Source organism: Lucilia cuprina, chromosome 2, assembly GCF_022045245.1.
Source record: "Lucilia cuprina isolate Lc7/37 chromosome 2, ASM2204524v1, whole genome shotgun sequence".
Lineage (NCBI taxonomy): Eukaryota > Metazoa > Arthropoda > Insecta > Diptera > Calliphoridae > Lucilia > Lucilia cuprina.
Genome location: NC_060950.1, coordinates 1795531 through 1814039, shown reverse-complemented (window position 1 = coordinate 1814039; position 18509 = coordinate 1795531). Strand labels below are relative to the sequence as shown.

Sequence of the window (18509 nt, the reverse complement as noted above, 5' to 3'; positions counted from 1 at the left end):
TATGTATATACTTGGGTATATATTGGAATACAGGTTACATAGGGAAAAAATGGGAGTAAAAAGACAGTGTACGCAATTTTTTTTTATTTCTTTAGTTTTATTTTTAAATAGTTTTGTTATAACTTTCTTGTTAACCTACAAATTACACCATTTTCTAAAATATTAAAAAATTATGTTTTGTTTCTAAATAAGTTTATTTTTTATTTTAAAATTACTATACTGTCTGGTTCTATATTCTTTAGACAATATAATCCAATTACGATTATAATTGAATATTATTTTTCCAATTTTGACTCAATTTTTTGATTTGAATGAGTATGTATAAAAGTTGTAATAGATGAAAGAAAATTTAATATTTTTATTTTTTTTTTAACGACTTGCAAAAACGTAGCTACGAACGTAAAGCAGAATACACACAAACGTAAAACATTGATTTTTTTCGTTGCGTAAAGTAATCGAAATGCAGAATTGGAGTGAATAAAACTACTTTTAGAAATCCAACATTTTCAAAAATATTAGAGAAAATGGAGAAATTTATTTTATTACTAAACTATTATAAACAGACTGTATAATTTCGTAATTGAAAAAAATAAAAAAACACCAACTGAATAAAAATTACATTATCTTATACCCTCCTAATAAAAACAGTTTATTTGTATCATTAATACTAATGTTTTGTTTTTTGCAATTTTTCCTTGAAGGTTATGAATTTCGTAAATATTAATATAATAATTGCGATATTTTTAAACTCTCAAGAAATTTAAACTACAACGGAGGGCACAGAAAATTCAAAATTTTTTTAAACAAAAACTGAGCTCTATTTAAAAATATTTTTAAATTTTATTCATTCACATTTGCTTAGTTTATTTAGTTAGTGTTTAGAATTCAATTTCATATTTAATACCTTGTTATATATAAGGTTTTTATTAATTTTTATTTACGAAATATTTAATAATCTTTTTATTACTTTAAACTAAATTTAATTTGTTATTTATTTCATTAGTTATACAGAAAGGCTACATACTAATCAACAAAATTTTATAAATAACCCTTAGGGTTTGTTTTAATAATAATATTCATACTTTTTAAGTTTTTCTCCTTAAACCTAAAATGTAGGTGTGGTATAATAAATTAAATTTTTTTAAGATTTTGTATATTTCTGGCCAAAATATATTGGTCGTTTAATTAATTAATTAATTAATACTTTTACGTTTGTTTATTTATCTTTTTATTGTTCGTTTTTAATCTTTCAATTAAATTGTTTTGTTTGGTTTTCAACTCAATATATATTTGTGTGTTTTTAACGGAATCTCAGTTTTTCGTAAGGAAGTATTTTTTGTTTGTTTCTTTTCAAATGAACCTTAAAACATTTTTCAAAGTTTATTAATTTTTTATTGTATAAGAATACAACTAAACATATGCTGCGAAAAATAATTATCGAAATAAAAACAAAATATTTTTAATTTTTGACGAGATTATCATTTGTTTGTTTTATATTTCTCTTTTTCTTCAAATTTATATTAACATTTATATAAACTTTATTTTTTATACTTAAATCTATTGAAAAAATTATAGTAAATTAAAAAAAATTAACTAATCTTACAAAAAACGAAAAAAATGATATGAAAATGTGTATTTTATTAAAATAAAACTATAAAAACTAATAAATTCATAATAAGTCTCTGATTTAAAGTTCTATATTTAGTTAGATATCTACATAAATATGTATGTATTATATTATATATATTTGCTTTATCAGAGATCGTGTAAAATTATAATTTAATTGTTCTAGTATGGATATGTTTGTTATTTTATTACTTTATTAAAGAAATATTAAACTAATTTAAAAAAATAAACATGATTTACAAAAAAAAAAAACTTGATAGAAAAATGTAAGGACGTTAAATTTGAACTAATTTTAGCTATTTTGGCTGCGAGTGTATTTTAGCAGAGAAAATAATTTTAATTAACACATTACATTTTAAAAGATAAATGATAAAACAACAAACATGTTAGAGAGTCATAAATAAAAAAAACTAATAAATTTTACCAATATGAATGAAACATAAATTAATCATTTCAATTTCTCTAACATATTCGTCATTTAACTTTCATTTCAAAATGCAGCAATTTTTATCAGTTTTTATTTAAATAATTTTTAACAGTATTTCTTTTTCAATTAATGCTAAAAGAAATGTACAATATACATATGTATTAATTTAGTAATCCAACACGCGGATACAATTAAAACTTTCATTTTTATTTATATAAAAATAAAAATAACCCCCGAAAAAACAACAAAATTTACAATTTTCGAATTAATATCAAATCTGACAACAATATTCGCTTTTGTAATAAAATTTTTCAAATTTTTCAAACTACATATAAGCATAACTAGCGCAAATCAATTTACATCAGCAGCGTAGAGCGAAAATTTAGAATTAGAAAATATGGCAGAATTAGAAATATGTTTTGTAGTGTACTCGTCACTAAAAGTTATTAATCTTAATTTTGTTTAAAAAATTAATGCACAGCCTTTGACTTGATTTGAAATCAGTAACTATTCACCTATAATGTTTAGGATTTGAAAATATTCAAAATGGAATAGAACTGAATTATAATTATAGTATAATTTACTAAAACAAACTTAATATGTTAAGAAACACCAATACCACATAAAGGAAGCTATTTTTGTTTTACAAAGGAAACTTTGAAGATGGCAAAGTTGCTATAAAATAATCTCGGTAGAACGTCTTTCTTGGGCCGCGTTTAGCAAAGGATCGCAATTGAAAGCATCTGCTGCTAGCGGCGAAAACTTTGAAGTACGTTTTACACGACCCGTATTAGGAGCGGAAGCTGTAGTTGTAACTACAGCCGACCCATTGCTACCGCGTATCGCCGTTACTGCCGATAACGATTGTATCGATTGCTGTTGCGGTGTCGAAGATAGTGACAGAGACCGAGATGTATGCAATGATGTCGACGACGATTGTGGTGGAAACTTCGCAATGGTTACAATCGAGGTTAGCGTAGCTGAGGAAGAATCATTGCTGCCCACTGACAAGTCGCGATGGTGATAATGGTGCTGTTGTACGGCAGTTAAATGCGTAGGCGATTTCCTTTTCATTTTACCCGACGAAGGTAAATAATCCTTTTTGTCGGTTCCTCTTGTTGTGCTTATTGATTCTTGAAGTATGGCTGATTGGCGTATTGTTTGTTGAAGTAAAGAATTTACATCAATGGCTGGCCAAGTGACCAGCGAAACACTTCGTCATAAGTAAGAGTCGACTGGTGAATCCTCCCGTTTGTGACGATGATGTTTACTATAGTGCTTACAAGGTTTACGTCCTTTATGGCCATTAGCATTATCTCCCTGACTTGAGGTCGTATTAGTAGTTGTGTCGATTACCGCAACATTAGGTATACCAGTACTAGCAGAAGTTCCAGTAGTTGGCGTGGACAAATTCTTGTTATCTGTTGTCGGTAACTTACGAGGCGTTCCTTGTGATATTTGGTTGGTTGAGGATAGTGAAAAATATTCGGCAGAGTGACTTTGGGAAGATGTATCTTCAGAGAATGCATTACTTAAGCTACGTATGGTAATATCTCCTTCGTCTCCGGGTGTAGATACCACAGAGGAGGGATTCGTTAGTGGTGTTAAGGTACTGGAGTGACCCTCTTCACCCTCGAATGGACCAAGTTTACCTAATGTTAAAGAGGCTATTGTAGCATCTCTGGCAGTACACATATGACCAGTATGCGACTCTTCACAACTGCCGCTGCAGTAACAGCAAGTATTAGAGTTGCAGGAACAGAAACTAATGCTAACACTGCTGCGGCGACTAGTACGAGCAGAACTATCGGTGGTTTCTTGAACTAAAGGTTGCGGTTGGACCTCTTCCTCTACTTCACCATTTAAGTCGAGTTCATGGCCTTCCAAATCTTCTGTACTCGTCTGGGAAGTTTGTCGTTGTGGATGACAATGATGACAATCAGCAGACACTGTGAATGCATGTGAGCCATGTGGTGCTGAACGAACGGAATGTCGACCTTCTAAAGGCCATTCTTCAAAACTGCTACAACTACTAGAATGTACATGAGAGCACGAGCAACTAGAACATCTAGAACAGCTACTACAATAGTCATCTGCTGCTATGAAACGTTTGCGTTTTATTTTAACACATTCATTTTGTATGGGCCTAACGGCTGACGAGTCCTTGCACATATGGTCACAACAATGGCAATAACATCGACCACCTCCCATATAACGGCGCATATCCGTATCCATTACGTCTTCGTTGGACAATTCATCAGTTTCAATGGTAGTGTTTGAGTTCAATGAAGATCTTCGCCTCTGACGTTTTCCTCTACCACCATCATCGCTATCAACGTGAATAGGAGCTCTTATAATGGGAGCTAATGCGCTATCGGCTGCCATTTTAAAAGCAAAATTCGAAGTAGCTGTTGTAGTATTGTCTTCGGTCATAGTAGCAGCATCTATTTCTATAGCAATTTCTTGCATAACGCCCGAAGACGACAATCTTTGATTTTGATCGTCACTAGAATCCAGGGAAGACTTAGTACAAGTATTTGGAAGATGGCCCACAGAGGAGCAGTGCTTCTTATGTAGATGATACATGTGGGGCGGACGGGAATGGCGTCCCGAAGAGCAACGTTTATGACGTTTAAAACTACGGTCCTTAGTACAAACCGGTAAATGACCAAATTCTGTTATTGCAGCTGGTGCATCCTTATCACTTCCTGACATTACTGCTGCATACTGATGACCCGTACAGTAGTGAGGATAGTGCGTTGCGGAGCAGCAACAATGTGAGGTAGGTGTTATAGTGTGTTGGCAGTGTTGTTGGCACCTTTGAACCTCTGAACAATTACAATAATCCCTTCTCTTTGATGCCGCCAAACACATACAGTGTTTCTCACAACAGTAGCACGGCTTATGCGGCTCGTTCTTTCTACATCGGCGTTCTGCCGAACGTTGTTCCCAATTAATCAATGATGTAGGAGTCTGTGTGGCATTGTGCCGTTTCCTTGGTTCACTTAGTAATTGTGTCGTTAGTATTTGTTGCTTACAAGAGCATATATTATTGGCTATGCCACCATCTTCTTTGAGGTTTCTGTAGCCCTTGTGGACAATAACCACATCAAGTACATCTAAGCCGTTCTTATCTTTTTCATCATCTTTGGTTATGGTTGTTTGTTTGGTTGTTATGTTTTTGCCTCCCTTACGGTTCAGTGAGTTGTTATTGTGATATTGAAATGCCCGATTGTCGTGATAGTTTTTATTGAATTCATCATCGGCGTGGGCAGTCAAGAGATGGTCATCCCCGCTGCCGCTACTAATTGTGTTTGGTATTGATTGACTAATGCTGTCGGAATTGTTGTTGTTAAGATTGTTAGAGTGTGAATTTTGTTGTTGATTTTCTGTTTGTTGCTGTTGTTGTTCTTCGGGGGCAAACTGCTAATCTCCGCGTCGCACATCACGTGGTTTCGAGTTATGACGATATATCCATACTTGCATTAATATGGCAATATCAAGACTCACCTACAGAGCAAGAGAAGAAGTTATAAGCAATGTATATAAAATTTTAATTTAAAGTATTTAAAAACTAGCCTGTAATGTGCCACATATCCAAAACTGTGATGGCGCATTTCTTGCAATGAAGTAACCAGTCTTAAACATATCACCCAGTGTCCACATCAGTACCATATGAATACTCATGCCATATGTAGATTTATTTTTAAAGTTTCGTACAAATTGAGGAGCTCCTAAAATTGGTATTAAGTAAATTACGAAATATTTTTTTGAAATTTTGAAAACCAACCTAACATGGCCTCTGTAAAGACGGCCACAAAACCAACTGTTTCCATAAACCAGTCAATAGAAAGCATAAGATATGTTATGGCAGCTCCTACTGCCCAAACAACAAGCATAAAATCCAAATATGATTGGAAATCTGTCCAGTTCCAAAAATACTTTAAATCTAGATCTAAAAATATTACAAGAAAAATTAAGTTAAAAAAGGGCGCTACAATAATTTGATTAAGACAAAAAGAAATGAACTTTATTCAATGTAAACAAAATTTTGAATTAAACTCAAAGCCAATTTTCAATAAATATAGAAATATATGAATAATTATAGATCATCTTCAATTGCATTGCTTACCACTTAAATAATGCCGTGATCGGGCACGTTTTAATGGACCAGCTTCCGTGGATATCGAAACTGAACCTGCTGTATCAGTGTCAGTCATTACCGCTTTCGGTAGACGCAGATCATCACCTGCTTCATGTATATAATTTTTTCATTTCCATTTTTGCAAAGTAATTGTACATGCAGCAATAAATTTTATAGCAATAAATTATTAGAAGCGATAGTAATAAAATAACGCAAAAATAAAAACAAAGAAAAAAAGCAAGAATTATTACAAGTTGTTGTTTTTATGCTTAGTCAAGCAGTATAAAAATAAAAGTAGTAATTTCACAGTTTTTTCTTGAATATAAAGGCTTTTCGCTCTTTTGTGTAGAAGAAAAAAAAAACAATCTTATTTATTTCAAAATTATTTAAATACTACAAAGACTTCCTTAAGCAAAATTAATGCTCTTAGGATCGGTTTTATAGAACACATAAGGTAAAACAAATTACTTAAGAAGAACTGTATATTCCAGATTTAATTTTTAAGAATTTTATATTTTCTTAATTAATTTTTATTTTTATATATATTTAATCGAATAACAGACTGTGAAATCTATTTTCTATGGTAAAATATATGTATATGTATATTTTTTCTTAATTGAAAAATACAAACCTAAAAATGTGCGTTCTCTGTTGTTGGCATTACCACGTTTAACCTTAACGCACAGATGTATCATTAGGAACATTGTAACATTCATTACTACACTCTGGACGAGAAGCGGAAGCTCATAACGTTTGGAAAACCTAAAAATATAAAAATGAAATAGCTTTATTAATAAATGTAGAATAAAACACAGATAAAAAAGGATATTTATGAATAATAAAATATTGTAGTATACGGTTAAAAATATATATACATACTATTTATATGTATTATATATTTATATATTATGTTTATTCAATGGTTATCAAAGATACAAGAGGTTTCGATAGAATATTTGAAAAGATACCAAATAAAATGTGGTGAAAGCCTGACAAACCATGAATATGTAATCTTTAAAGGAATTTAAATAAAATCAAACGTAACAATTAATATTTTGAAGTTTAATAATAATTTTCATTGCATGAGTTATTTAAAATTGCAATACATAATCACAAACGATTTTTTTAACATTATCCTTTAAAAAAAAGTTTAAATGTTTTACTTGAAACACTTTGTTACTAACCATATTTGTACTTGGTTTTTTCTTACTTCATTGGACTGATTGGACTGGCCCCCTTTTTAACCATTCATTAACTTTGTATTTAGAACAACAAACATTTAACGTTTGTCTAAACAAACGTGCCGAAATGCAAAAAAGGGTTTGGAATTTATTATGAAAGTACACACTTTAAATACTTACTTGGACGTTATATTTAAACGATGTATTGTAAATGAGAACTACACGTAAATATTAAGGAAATTGTTAACTAAATAACGTTTAAATATGAAAGGCAGAAAAAAAATATATACAAAACTGAAAATCGATAAAATTACTAAATATTAAAAGCAAAACAAAAAATACAAACTAAAAAAAACATGTAAAATGTGTAACAAATTTGCCCACTTTAACATTATAATATTTGTAGCAATGTATACATTTTAACTTTAACACCAGAAGAAAAATAAAATAAATAAAACAGAAATATAAATAAATTTCCTTGAGCATTCAAAGGAATGTGTATGTTAAAAGAAAATTGTGGCTAAAAAGTTATGTACACATTGATGTAAAATGTTGCCTTAACTTTTAAAAGCTTTTGTTATTTAAAAAACATAATTACATATACATATGTACATTTATAATTTAAAATAAATTCATAAATGGCCTTTGTTATTTATAAATTTATTTTAAATTATCAATTATGTAATCTGAAATGCCCTTGTAGGGACATTATTTACTTATAGGATGAGTAAACTTGTTCTAGATTTAACTCCTTAAAAAGTCATCCTATAGAGTCAATTTAAAGACTCTATGATGGTTGTTAATGAGAATACTCAAATATCTTGTTCTAGCGTTAAATTTTTTTTAAAGTTGATTTAACATATACATAGCATACATACAAGTATTGAAAAATGTAATATAAGTTTTAAACTTATTCCCAAATTCAGAAAGAAGAAAAGGAAAAAAATTGTAAACTATTGTATGAATATTACTCAGTTTTTGCAATTGTTTTTTCATACAAAATTTTAAATAGTGTTTCACATTCATCTTTTTAAATACGGGCCTTACACGAGATATATTCTATTTTCAAAAATGGCTAATACTCCTAAGTGCATACATAAGTCTGTGACAATGACAGTGAACTATATTTTAAAGGTTATAACAATTAGCTCGCATTTAAATTATCATTCCTGTTAAATATTTATATTGTAAGTAGTCATTTAGTCACTACAATCACTTATTTCAAACAAAAAATAAACAAAATTGAAATGTTAATTGTGATAAAATTATGTAACTACAGTTCTACTTTTTAAATATATATAAAATTGTGTATACAACAATAAAAACAACAGCAGAAAAAAACCAGAAGAAATAATATCTCTTTCAAAATGTTCATATGAGTTCAGAAACAACTGTAACTTAACACTTTGCAATCAAAAACCCATAGAAATACAAACAATAATGAAATGCACTCATCATCATCACATGTAGTAGTTAGTAGTCGTTATAAAAAATCCGCATATTCAGATCCACACAAAACAAATCCATTGAGATTAAGTTTTTTTTGCGCTTGTACATTGACTACCACACTTATAATTGTCACATTATTTTATAAAGGACCCAAGTTTAGATTACAATAGCTGTGATTAAAAAAATAACTATAAATTGTTTGAAGCCCTAAACACAATCTGCCTTATTCATAGACATTTCTCAAAGATTTATAGATCAAAATTTTATTTATAAACCATTGATAAAAGTTTATGAATAGGACCCATTGGGTCTTATCTATAAAGCAATATTTTCAGAATAATAATAATAGTAGAGAAATGTTATTAATCTCGGGATTTATGCGATTATACTAATTTATACTTATTTTAGAATATTAATTATTCGCTTAATTTGTCATTTAGGTCTTTTATCAAAAGGCTTTATTTAATACATCTATCTAAATTAAAAATATGTTTTATTTAAATTTGTGATGTACTAAAGTGTGTTTGATCATCTCTATACAAACTTTTTTGTTGATTGTGGATTTCAAAGTTTTTTACTTAATAACCTAGTTTATCTTTGAATACTCCGACATAACAGCTAAACATACCACACATACATGAATTTAAAAACATTCATATACATATGTATTAATTTAACGACTACCACGACAAGAATCATCACAAGTACATAAATATGTTTGTACATATAGTGAAAAAGACGAGGACAATCTTAAATGGCCTTTTAAAAATAATAATTTTAGTTGAAATCTTATTAACGGTTCAACTTAAATACTATGTTTTTGCATTTTTAACCGGCATAAATCAAATTTCTGTTATTTTAAAATTATTATAATTTGACTATAAAAATACATATATAGTCAAACTCACTTTTAACGAAATCGGTTATAACGTATTCTCAATTATTACGACAATTTTTCGAGTCCTGATATTTTGTTAACTATATTCATACAAAGCAACGTAATAACCTACGACGCCTCGAATGAAACGAACAGCTTTTTCAGTCCCTTTTATCTTTTTTAAAGTGAACATCAAAATAATGTATTAAAATCATAGGTTTGTTGGAAATAGAAATATGTGAAACAAATATTAAATAAATTTATAATTCGTATTCATTTTAACTTCGTAAAACAGTTCTTTCTTTTTGGAGCTACAAAAACTTTGCCCGTCGTATTACGAACTTTGACCGATCCCTCGGAATTCGTTATAATTGGGTTTGAGTTATACAAATGTACTACGTAAAGCTAAAATTGGTTTTGTAAACATCAGAATCGTTTATTTTTCAAGATATTTTGAAATTTGGCTTAAAATTTTTCGATTGCGAAATGATTTTTCTTATTAAATGGATTGTAAAAGATAAACTTTTTTATTATAAACTATTTTTCAACTAAATTTCCACATATATACAATCATTTATTGAAATAATAACAAAAGAATAGAACATTTATAGTGAGCAAGAGAATTCGTTTTTTTTACTGACATTCTTGATATGGATGTTCATTTGAGGTGTCCAAAAAGTATCGATTTAGTTTGGATGTTTTAATTTTATTTTAGAGATAAGATTTGAATGCTAAAATTTTACACTATTTAGTTAATTGTGGACAATAATGAAAAAAAAATGAGACCCACGAAAAAAATCATTGTTTTTTGGTCACCTGTAATGTACCAAATCATTATGTATGTATGTATGTATGTATGTATGTATGTATGTATGTATGTATGTATGTATGTATGTATGTATGTATGTATGTATGTATGTATGTATGTATGTATGTATGTATGTATGTATGTATGTATGTATGTATGTATGTATGTATGTATGTATGTTTGATGGTTTGTATCTAAGAGTGTGCGTGCATTTGATGAATGACAAGACAGATTACAGATTAAAATGAGAATTATTTGTATGAAAGCATAACAACAATGAACAATAATAATATATCAAATGAACTAACTACTTTTTTAGTGTTAAATGTTTTAAACAAAAACCATAAATAAAAAGAAATAGAATAAATAGTCGTGTGCCAAAGAAAAAAATAAATTTGCTTTTACATAAGTAAAGGAAGTATATATTCAGCCATTCATTCATTCATTCATTCATATTCATAATAAATGCATATTGACAGACGAAATGAATAAATGTATAACATTTCAAAGAGAATAGAAATACAAATCAAGGTGTTGCATGCATTTTCATCATCGTCGTTATCATTATGCCTTATTATGTCATTAATGAATTGTAACATAATAGTTATTTATAAAAATGTAACAAAACAGCCTTGTATTTCCATACAATTCATAAATGTGACGATCATTGTGCATATTAATATGGGAGAGCTATAAACTGCATGAGATTTAACATTTATGATCATGAAGTTAGATACAATTATTTAAAAAAACTGATTATTTTGTTTGTAAAAATTATTTATTTTACAGTTAAAAGTGTTTAGTTTATAAGTTAAAAAGACAAAGTCTTAATAAATTGAATAAACAAAAGAAAATGTTATTTATAATTTTCTTAAATGCCAACACAATAATAATGGAAGAAGTGTAAGAAAGAATAAAATAATTATTAGTCAAAAAAACATTTTCTTTAATTAAAAGTGTTTTTACAAAACATATTTTAATTCAAAATTCTACTAACATGTACATATATTATCAGATAAACATTAAAAAGTGGATCTCCTAATATTTTTCGTTTTATGATTATATCTTAAATAATAAGTTATTTCCTACACTTCGCTTTTACATTTTATGAAAAAATTTCAATAATAGTTACAGTTATTTCAATAACATTTCATTTTTATTATTTATTTATTTATTTATTTATTTATTTAAAATTCAACTGCAATAAGACATAGGCAATCACATAACATGCCACACATTGACATCAGCAGTCTTATCAGCATATAGCGGCGACTTTAAACTCAAACGGTTACGATCTTTGATAAATTTATTTAATTTTTTTCCACAGATTTTGTAAAATTAAAACACTAATGAAATGAACTCTAAAACGTGTAAACGTTAAAAAAGTTGAAGAATTTTATAAATATGAATATAATTTTTAACAATTCTTAAATACAATGTTGCCACAATTTCATTGTGATTGCGATTTTTATTACAATTTTAATATTCTTATCACATTATTCATAGAAACTGTTACTGATTTTGGAATGTACAAATGAGTCGATAATAGGTATATGTATATAAAATAAAAATCATTTAGTTTAATAAGATTTCAATAAGTATGAAGAAATATAGACAGACTAAATATACAAATCAACTGCTCGTGTCATGTCTACATAGATTATAATTATTCAACCATTAAAATAAATGAATATGGTCAAAGCGAAAAATGTATGAACAATAAAAAAAAAACCTTTCACATATATTTGTATAAAAAAGAACAAAACAAAGAATATTAAATGAAAAATAAATAAATATGGAAAAATGGCAAATACATAGTAAAGAAAAATATTAACAAAAAAGTCAGAAAATTAAATCGAAAATCAATAAATTATATTGAATATCACAAAAAGATTTCAAATAAAATCATGATAAATTGAAATAAATGACAAAATAAACACCCAAATATACTAAATACACATTTAATTATAGAGATATAAATGTTAAACATATGAGAAATATCCTAATATACATACATGTGTCTGTTTCGCAGTTTGGAGGCGATAGGCTATATTGTTCTTCAAAATTTGGACCAAAAGGGTGAAAAAAAATGAGAAAATCGGGCAAAAATATCGATTTTCAAGAAATTTGAAACATATATAGAAAGAAGTCTGTATGAAAGCGTCGAATGCTATAAAAATGGTGATCAATTTTCTTGTTGTTTCAACTCAATGAAATTTGATTTGTAGCATTCTAATACCGTTAGAAATACAATTCTGAAATAATTTTTATAAAGACAACTTTTTTAAAGAAAAACGTTGGTAACGATTTTGGTTTATATAGAATTGTATTACAGTTTTACATATTTAAGTAAAGCCCTGGACAAGAAAATGTAGTGCTATATAAATTATATCATAAGACAATTCTTTTTTTTTGTTTAAATTTAATAATAGTTATTTTAATTATAAATAGTTCTAGTATGAAAATCCATTTTTATTCCTTTAAATTCTGTAGTATTAAATAGTTTCTTAATGCATACCAATATTTTTATTCCATACAAAATTTATTGTATTTGGATGAATAAGGATATAAAACGTCATAACCATTACATACTAATGACATTTTATATCCCTTAAGATTTAAAACTAAATATAAAATAAAAGGTGGCAAAAAAGCAATCTTATGTAAATGTCACTACTGGAGGGAATGTGAAAATATAGTGCAGAGTTGAGAGTGTAAACTAATTATAATAATAATTACAACAAAACATACAAAATAGATAAATCGAAAGAAAGACAACAAACAAGAAATTAATTAATAAGAGGATAGGAGGGAGAACAACAAAAATACCTTGTTTAAAAAATATCTTATTCAAATCTAGAACAAATGAAACTTACAGCTATTAGTTAAACAAAATATTTATGTATGTCATGTGGAGCATTATTGTTAGAAACTGTGCAGTCAATCAGTTAATTAAACAACACTACTACTATAGTGCCAAATAAGCAGTCGACAAGAAGAAACCTTAACATTATTATATAGTGTCTCATTCTTACATTTATAGGGTTTGCAACATTAAGCAGATTTATGGCTCTGCTAAAAGAAGGTATCATATAATCTTTGTAGCAATATTTTTAAAATTGAAATTAAGCAAAAATATACCTGATTTTATATAAGATATACATAATCCTTTACTATGTTCTTTCATAAAAAAAATCCAAAAATAGTTTTTATTAAAATGTTTTTTTTTTTAATAAAAAATTTTATTTCACAAACTATTTAATGAAATTATTTTATTTAATATAAATATTCAAAATAAATCGGTTATGAAAACCCTAATACATATATAGTACATAAATGTTCTTATAATATTCATTTTTTGTATGTAAACATTTTTGTTATTTAACGGATTTTAAGCATGAAAGGTTACGTGTTTAATGCAACAAGGACAACAACATTTTCCATTTCCTAGATTGAAAACCGAGGACTAAAAACTATATTGTTAAAGTCGCACCCACTTATTGAGGTGGAGGGAGTCAGGTCATAGTGTTTGATAATGGGAAAAGAAGCAAACGACTTGAATTGATGTAGTCCTACGTTTGACTTCAAAATGATCAATTCAATTAAAAAAGGGTAATATTTAAACATTTAAAGCCTGAAATTCACCTTGCACATTTGATGTTAAAAATTATTAACTTTTCGATTATATATTTATAAAGGATAAAAATTGTAAAGTTAAAATTTTTGTAGTTTCTACATTACAACTTTTATTCTAAATACTTTTTTAAGGCAGTTTTTTACGAATAAATTCCTTTAGATAACTCATTTAAATATAAAGTAACAGTTTTTGATTGTTGTTTTTATAAACTATTTACTTTATTTTACGACGTGTAAGAAAGAAGAGACTAAAGGTTGGCCATAAACTTTATAAAGAACAATGTCACTGGGCTACTTACTAAATTTTTACTTATTCACTGACTTATTTAATTATAGTACATTGACTAAATGTATGAATATTTTAGTGCTTCACATTATGATAGCATTTTTACTTTACACATTTTTCTCTATTATACTTATATGAACTTATATGGAACTAAAGAATCGTGAATATTTTTCAAATATTGAATCACAATGAATGAACATTATTAGTCATATTTATTTATAAAAATTTAACAAATTTATAAGTATCTATATTAATAGATAAAATTAAATAACAACAAATGTTCTATTGTATTTAACTAGTTTTTTTAAGAAAACACACATAAAAGTGAAATTTATTTTAAAATTTTTTATTATATATGGATAAAAACTTTAATAATAATAACCTTTATAAATAATTAGTAAGATAAGTAAAGAAATGGCCCATTTTTTAACTAAAGGGTATTGAAAATTCTACTTGAATTACACAATAACTACATTGCTCATTTAGGAACAGCAATTTAAATTGATTGACAAACATTGCTCTATTAGAGTAATGATTCATTAACTTGTTAAATATTTAACAAATACAAAAAAAATAAAATATAAGATAAATAACATGTTATCAACTACTCGTTTATCAGAAGAGTCTAATAAAATAGAATAAATGTACGCAATGAATTTTTTATGATTTAGTACAATGAACTAATTTAAACATTTTGTTAAAACTAAATTTTGAATTATTCTTTTTTTATTAAACAGAAGTAAATATTTGTAGTTATCAACCTAAAAATCTTACATTTTTTTAAATTGCGTAATAACTTAATTATTCACAAATAACTAGTTTCCAGTAAATAGTTCATTAAACCGATTCAAGCCCATAAAAAAGTTTTGCTATAAAATATGGATTAGTATGATATAAATCACAATATATATTGAGCCTAATCCACAAAAATTTACTATTATTACTATTTTTTATGATAAAAAATGTTTTAAGAAATCATCAAATATTATAAATTGTTTAAACAAATATAAAAATAACAGTTAAAATAATATGAAAACAAGGTCGGAACAATAAAACTGGTTTATTTTCAAATATAAACGATAAAGCATGTGTATGTACTATATAGCACTATATGAATTTATTTTTTTTGTGATAAGTGACAATTAATTACCACTTTGGATAATTACGTATTATTAATGTGGTAGAACTATTGTTGACCCACTGATTAAGTTTTGCTAACTTAGCAAATACAATAAAGAAAAAAACATATTTGAAGACGATCAATTATGCAGTGAGAATTTTTAATACCAAAATATTTACTCTTATGAACGAAATATGTATACAATATGTATGTATAAGCAAATATTTGAATTATTTTATTTGTGAAATTTCTTAACAAATAAAAATTTATATACTATGGCAAGTGATCGAACTTAATTTGCAATATATTTCCCATCTTTTAAAGTCATGTACCAAATTTCATTCAATTATCTGCAGCCTGAAGTTTGATTATAAGGTTTACATGGACGGACAAACAGACGGACGGACATGGCTAAATCAATTCAGAAAATTATTGTGAGCCTATTGGTATACTTTAAGGTGGGTATAAGACCAATATTATTGTGCGTTACAAACATCAGCACAAACCCAATATACCCTCCCCACTAAAGTGGTGTAGGGTATAAAAAATATATATAATATACGGCAATTTTGATTAAACCAAATATCAACGCAATATCATGTTTGTATATTTTAAGTTATTTTTAAAATTATTTAGATACAGTAATTTCTATATCTTTTTTATTTTAATTTATAGGCACTTTCATCTTCAGTTCTGATATTATCATCACATTTTAAGTTTTAATTTAATTATTAATTTTAAACACTCACAGAAATTTATTTTTTTTTTAACTGCAACCAAAATAAAATATTTGAAAAACTAAAAAAGTATATTGGCTAATAAATTGATGTAATAAATCTATATATTCTACAAGCAGATTCGTGTTTAGGACATTCAAATATTTCAAAATTGTTTTATTGCAGTTTGTGCAAAAACAAAAAATAATATTGCACTACTAACCCCATTAAAACACTTGGTCGTTATTTTCAGGTTTTTTTTTATATAAATATTTTTCTTTTAAAAGAAATGTTAAAAATTCACAATAATTATATTGAAACTCTTTTTGCTAGGCCTTTGGAAAAACTTGGCTTTATTTCTTTTGTTCTATGCTGTTGACCTAAATTGAACAAAAATAATAAAAAAATTATCAAATTAATTTTCATTTGGCATGCAGCAAATTCTAATTTGAATATCCATGTATTTATTATATGCATGTGAGTCTCAGAGTATTTAAGTGTTAATAAAATGACATTGCACTTGACCAGAGAAAGAATCAAGTACTTTTTTCTTTAGTTTTGTTTTTCAAACCAACTATATGTGACCTAGAATCTGCCTAAATAACCACCCATATGCCCTCTACCACCAACACCACCTTCTGTTTGTCTTCTGGGTACGCTTAACATTTTTTATTCTCTGTTGTCGTTGTTGGATTCTTTTTTTCATTTTCCTTTTTGTATTCTTATGACATTCAATATATGTATGTGCAGTGTGTTGCTCGGTTTGGTTTGTTGTAACAAATCCATTAAAGTACTTTGACGCCACTATGATTTTAAAAAAGGTTAAAGAAAAAAACTATCACATAATATGAAATAACAGTTTCTCAACTAAACGCTACAATAAACAAACTTGTCAACTTTTTAGTTTGTGTGCAAAAGGCAGGGAAAAAATTGTTCAGAAATATTTTGAAATAAATTGTATGTATTTTTAATAACGATGTTGTTAGTATTTTCGGTCTAAACCTCCACAAGCCGAAAGAAATTGTGGCAAGTAATTAACAAGTGATTTAGTGGTTTAATATTTTATATAATTTTTTTTATAAGGATAGAAGTACGTACACTCTTTTGAAGGAAATTATTAAGGTATTTCTAATAAGGTAAAGAAAACAATGATCTTGGATTATTCTAAAGCACACAATATTTTATTCAATTACTATCGAAAATATTAATTATTTTTGTGATTATTAATAATTTTGAATATATATGTATATTACTATATAACTACCATATTTGACACTAATTTTATTTAAATATATGTATAGTAAAGTACAACTTTTTAAAATTTAATCGAATTTAGATCATGAAAATTTTACACCATGTATGTTTACATTGAATGGTTGACTAAACAATGTATTTGAGTTATGTTGAGTAAAATTTAAACATCTGCTATTAAATTTCATTAAAATTTATGAAAAGTAAAACTTAGACCATTAATTTTGAAATTTAATTTTAAGTACAAACTAAAGTCAGTGTATGCTGAACAAACTGCTTATTAAATTGATTTAATTTACTCTGAAAATAAAATAAATATGACAACAAAATAATTCCCAAAGCTTAAAATCGTTTGTTGTTATGCGGGTAAAACGAATATGTACTAAAATAAAAATTATCATTTGCTAAAATATATTTTTAAATACGAGTACAAAAACATAAATAAAACAATACTCCCATTTAAAAGCCCACATAAAACAATCATCTACACACAAACAAATTTAAAAGTGAACCACCCATTTCCACATCCAACGGTCAATGATCTAAAAAATTCTCTTTGTGTAGGAATTAAAAAAACAAACAAGGAAAAATTAAATGATGCTTCTGTTGCTGCAAGTTGCACCTCTTGTTTTACTTGCTGTTGTTAGCTTTATGTTCTATAATTGTATTACGGAAGTTGAGACTGAAATTTGTTGTTTTTATTTTGGTATTGTTCCATTTGTTATTAGTTTGTTGTACTCAATTGTTTAGGTTTTATTGAAGTGCACAGGATGTAGTATACAGGATGTTTGCCTTTATTGCATTATTAAAAATAAAGAAACACAAATAAGTTTTGTTTTTAAATATTAAAAGATTAATAGTTATCGGACACTTTAATCGAGACTGAATTTATTCAATATTTTATTTCTCTTCAAGTATACGCTAAGAAAAAAATATTTTACTAAATTCTTTCAAATAATTCAAAATTTTCTAACGTTACTACTCTAAA

At 27.0% G+C, this 18509-nt stretch overlaps 2 protein-coding genes and 1 long non-coding RNA gene across 3 annotated transcripts in view; 1 reads left to right on the top strand and 2 right to left on the bottom strand.

The window, feature by feature from the left end:
* Positions 1–2161: 2161 nt before the first annotated feature.
* LOC111688210 lies at positions 2162–3128 on the bottom strand. Its single transcript, XM_023450698.2, has one exon. The coding sequence runs from the start codon at positions 3125–3127 to the stop codon at positions 2729–2731; it is 399 nt and encodes a 132-aa protein (XP_023306466.2). The 5' UTR covers position 3128; the 3' UTR covers positions 2162–2728.
* Positions 3129–3271: 143 nt separating this feature from the next.
* Positions 3272–18509, bottom strand: part of LOC111688199 — a 23460-nt gene continuing 8222 nt past the window's right edge. The window contains 5 exon segments of the mRNA XM_023450686.2: positions 3272–5563; positions 5633–5787; positions 5844–6008; positions 6186–6302; positions 6829–6959. Coding sequence (XP_023306454.2) covers positions 3272–5563; positions 5633–5787; positions 5844–6008; positions 6186–6302; positions 6829–6959 — 2860 coding nt within the window.
* Positions 6557–6960, top strand: LOC124419520. The gene is made up of 2 exons (XR_006940664.1): positions 6557–6651; positions 6759–6960. It is a non-coding gene; the product is annotated as an uncharacterized LOC124419520 (long non-coding RNA).

What these genes read in the sequence shown, in the direction of transcription:
- LOC111688210 (XM_023450698.2), bottom strand. Translation starts at nt 3,127, where the DNA reads ATGAAAAGGAAATCGCCTACGCATTTAACTGCCGTACAACAGCACCAT.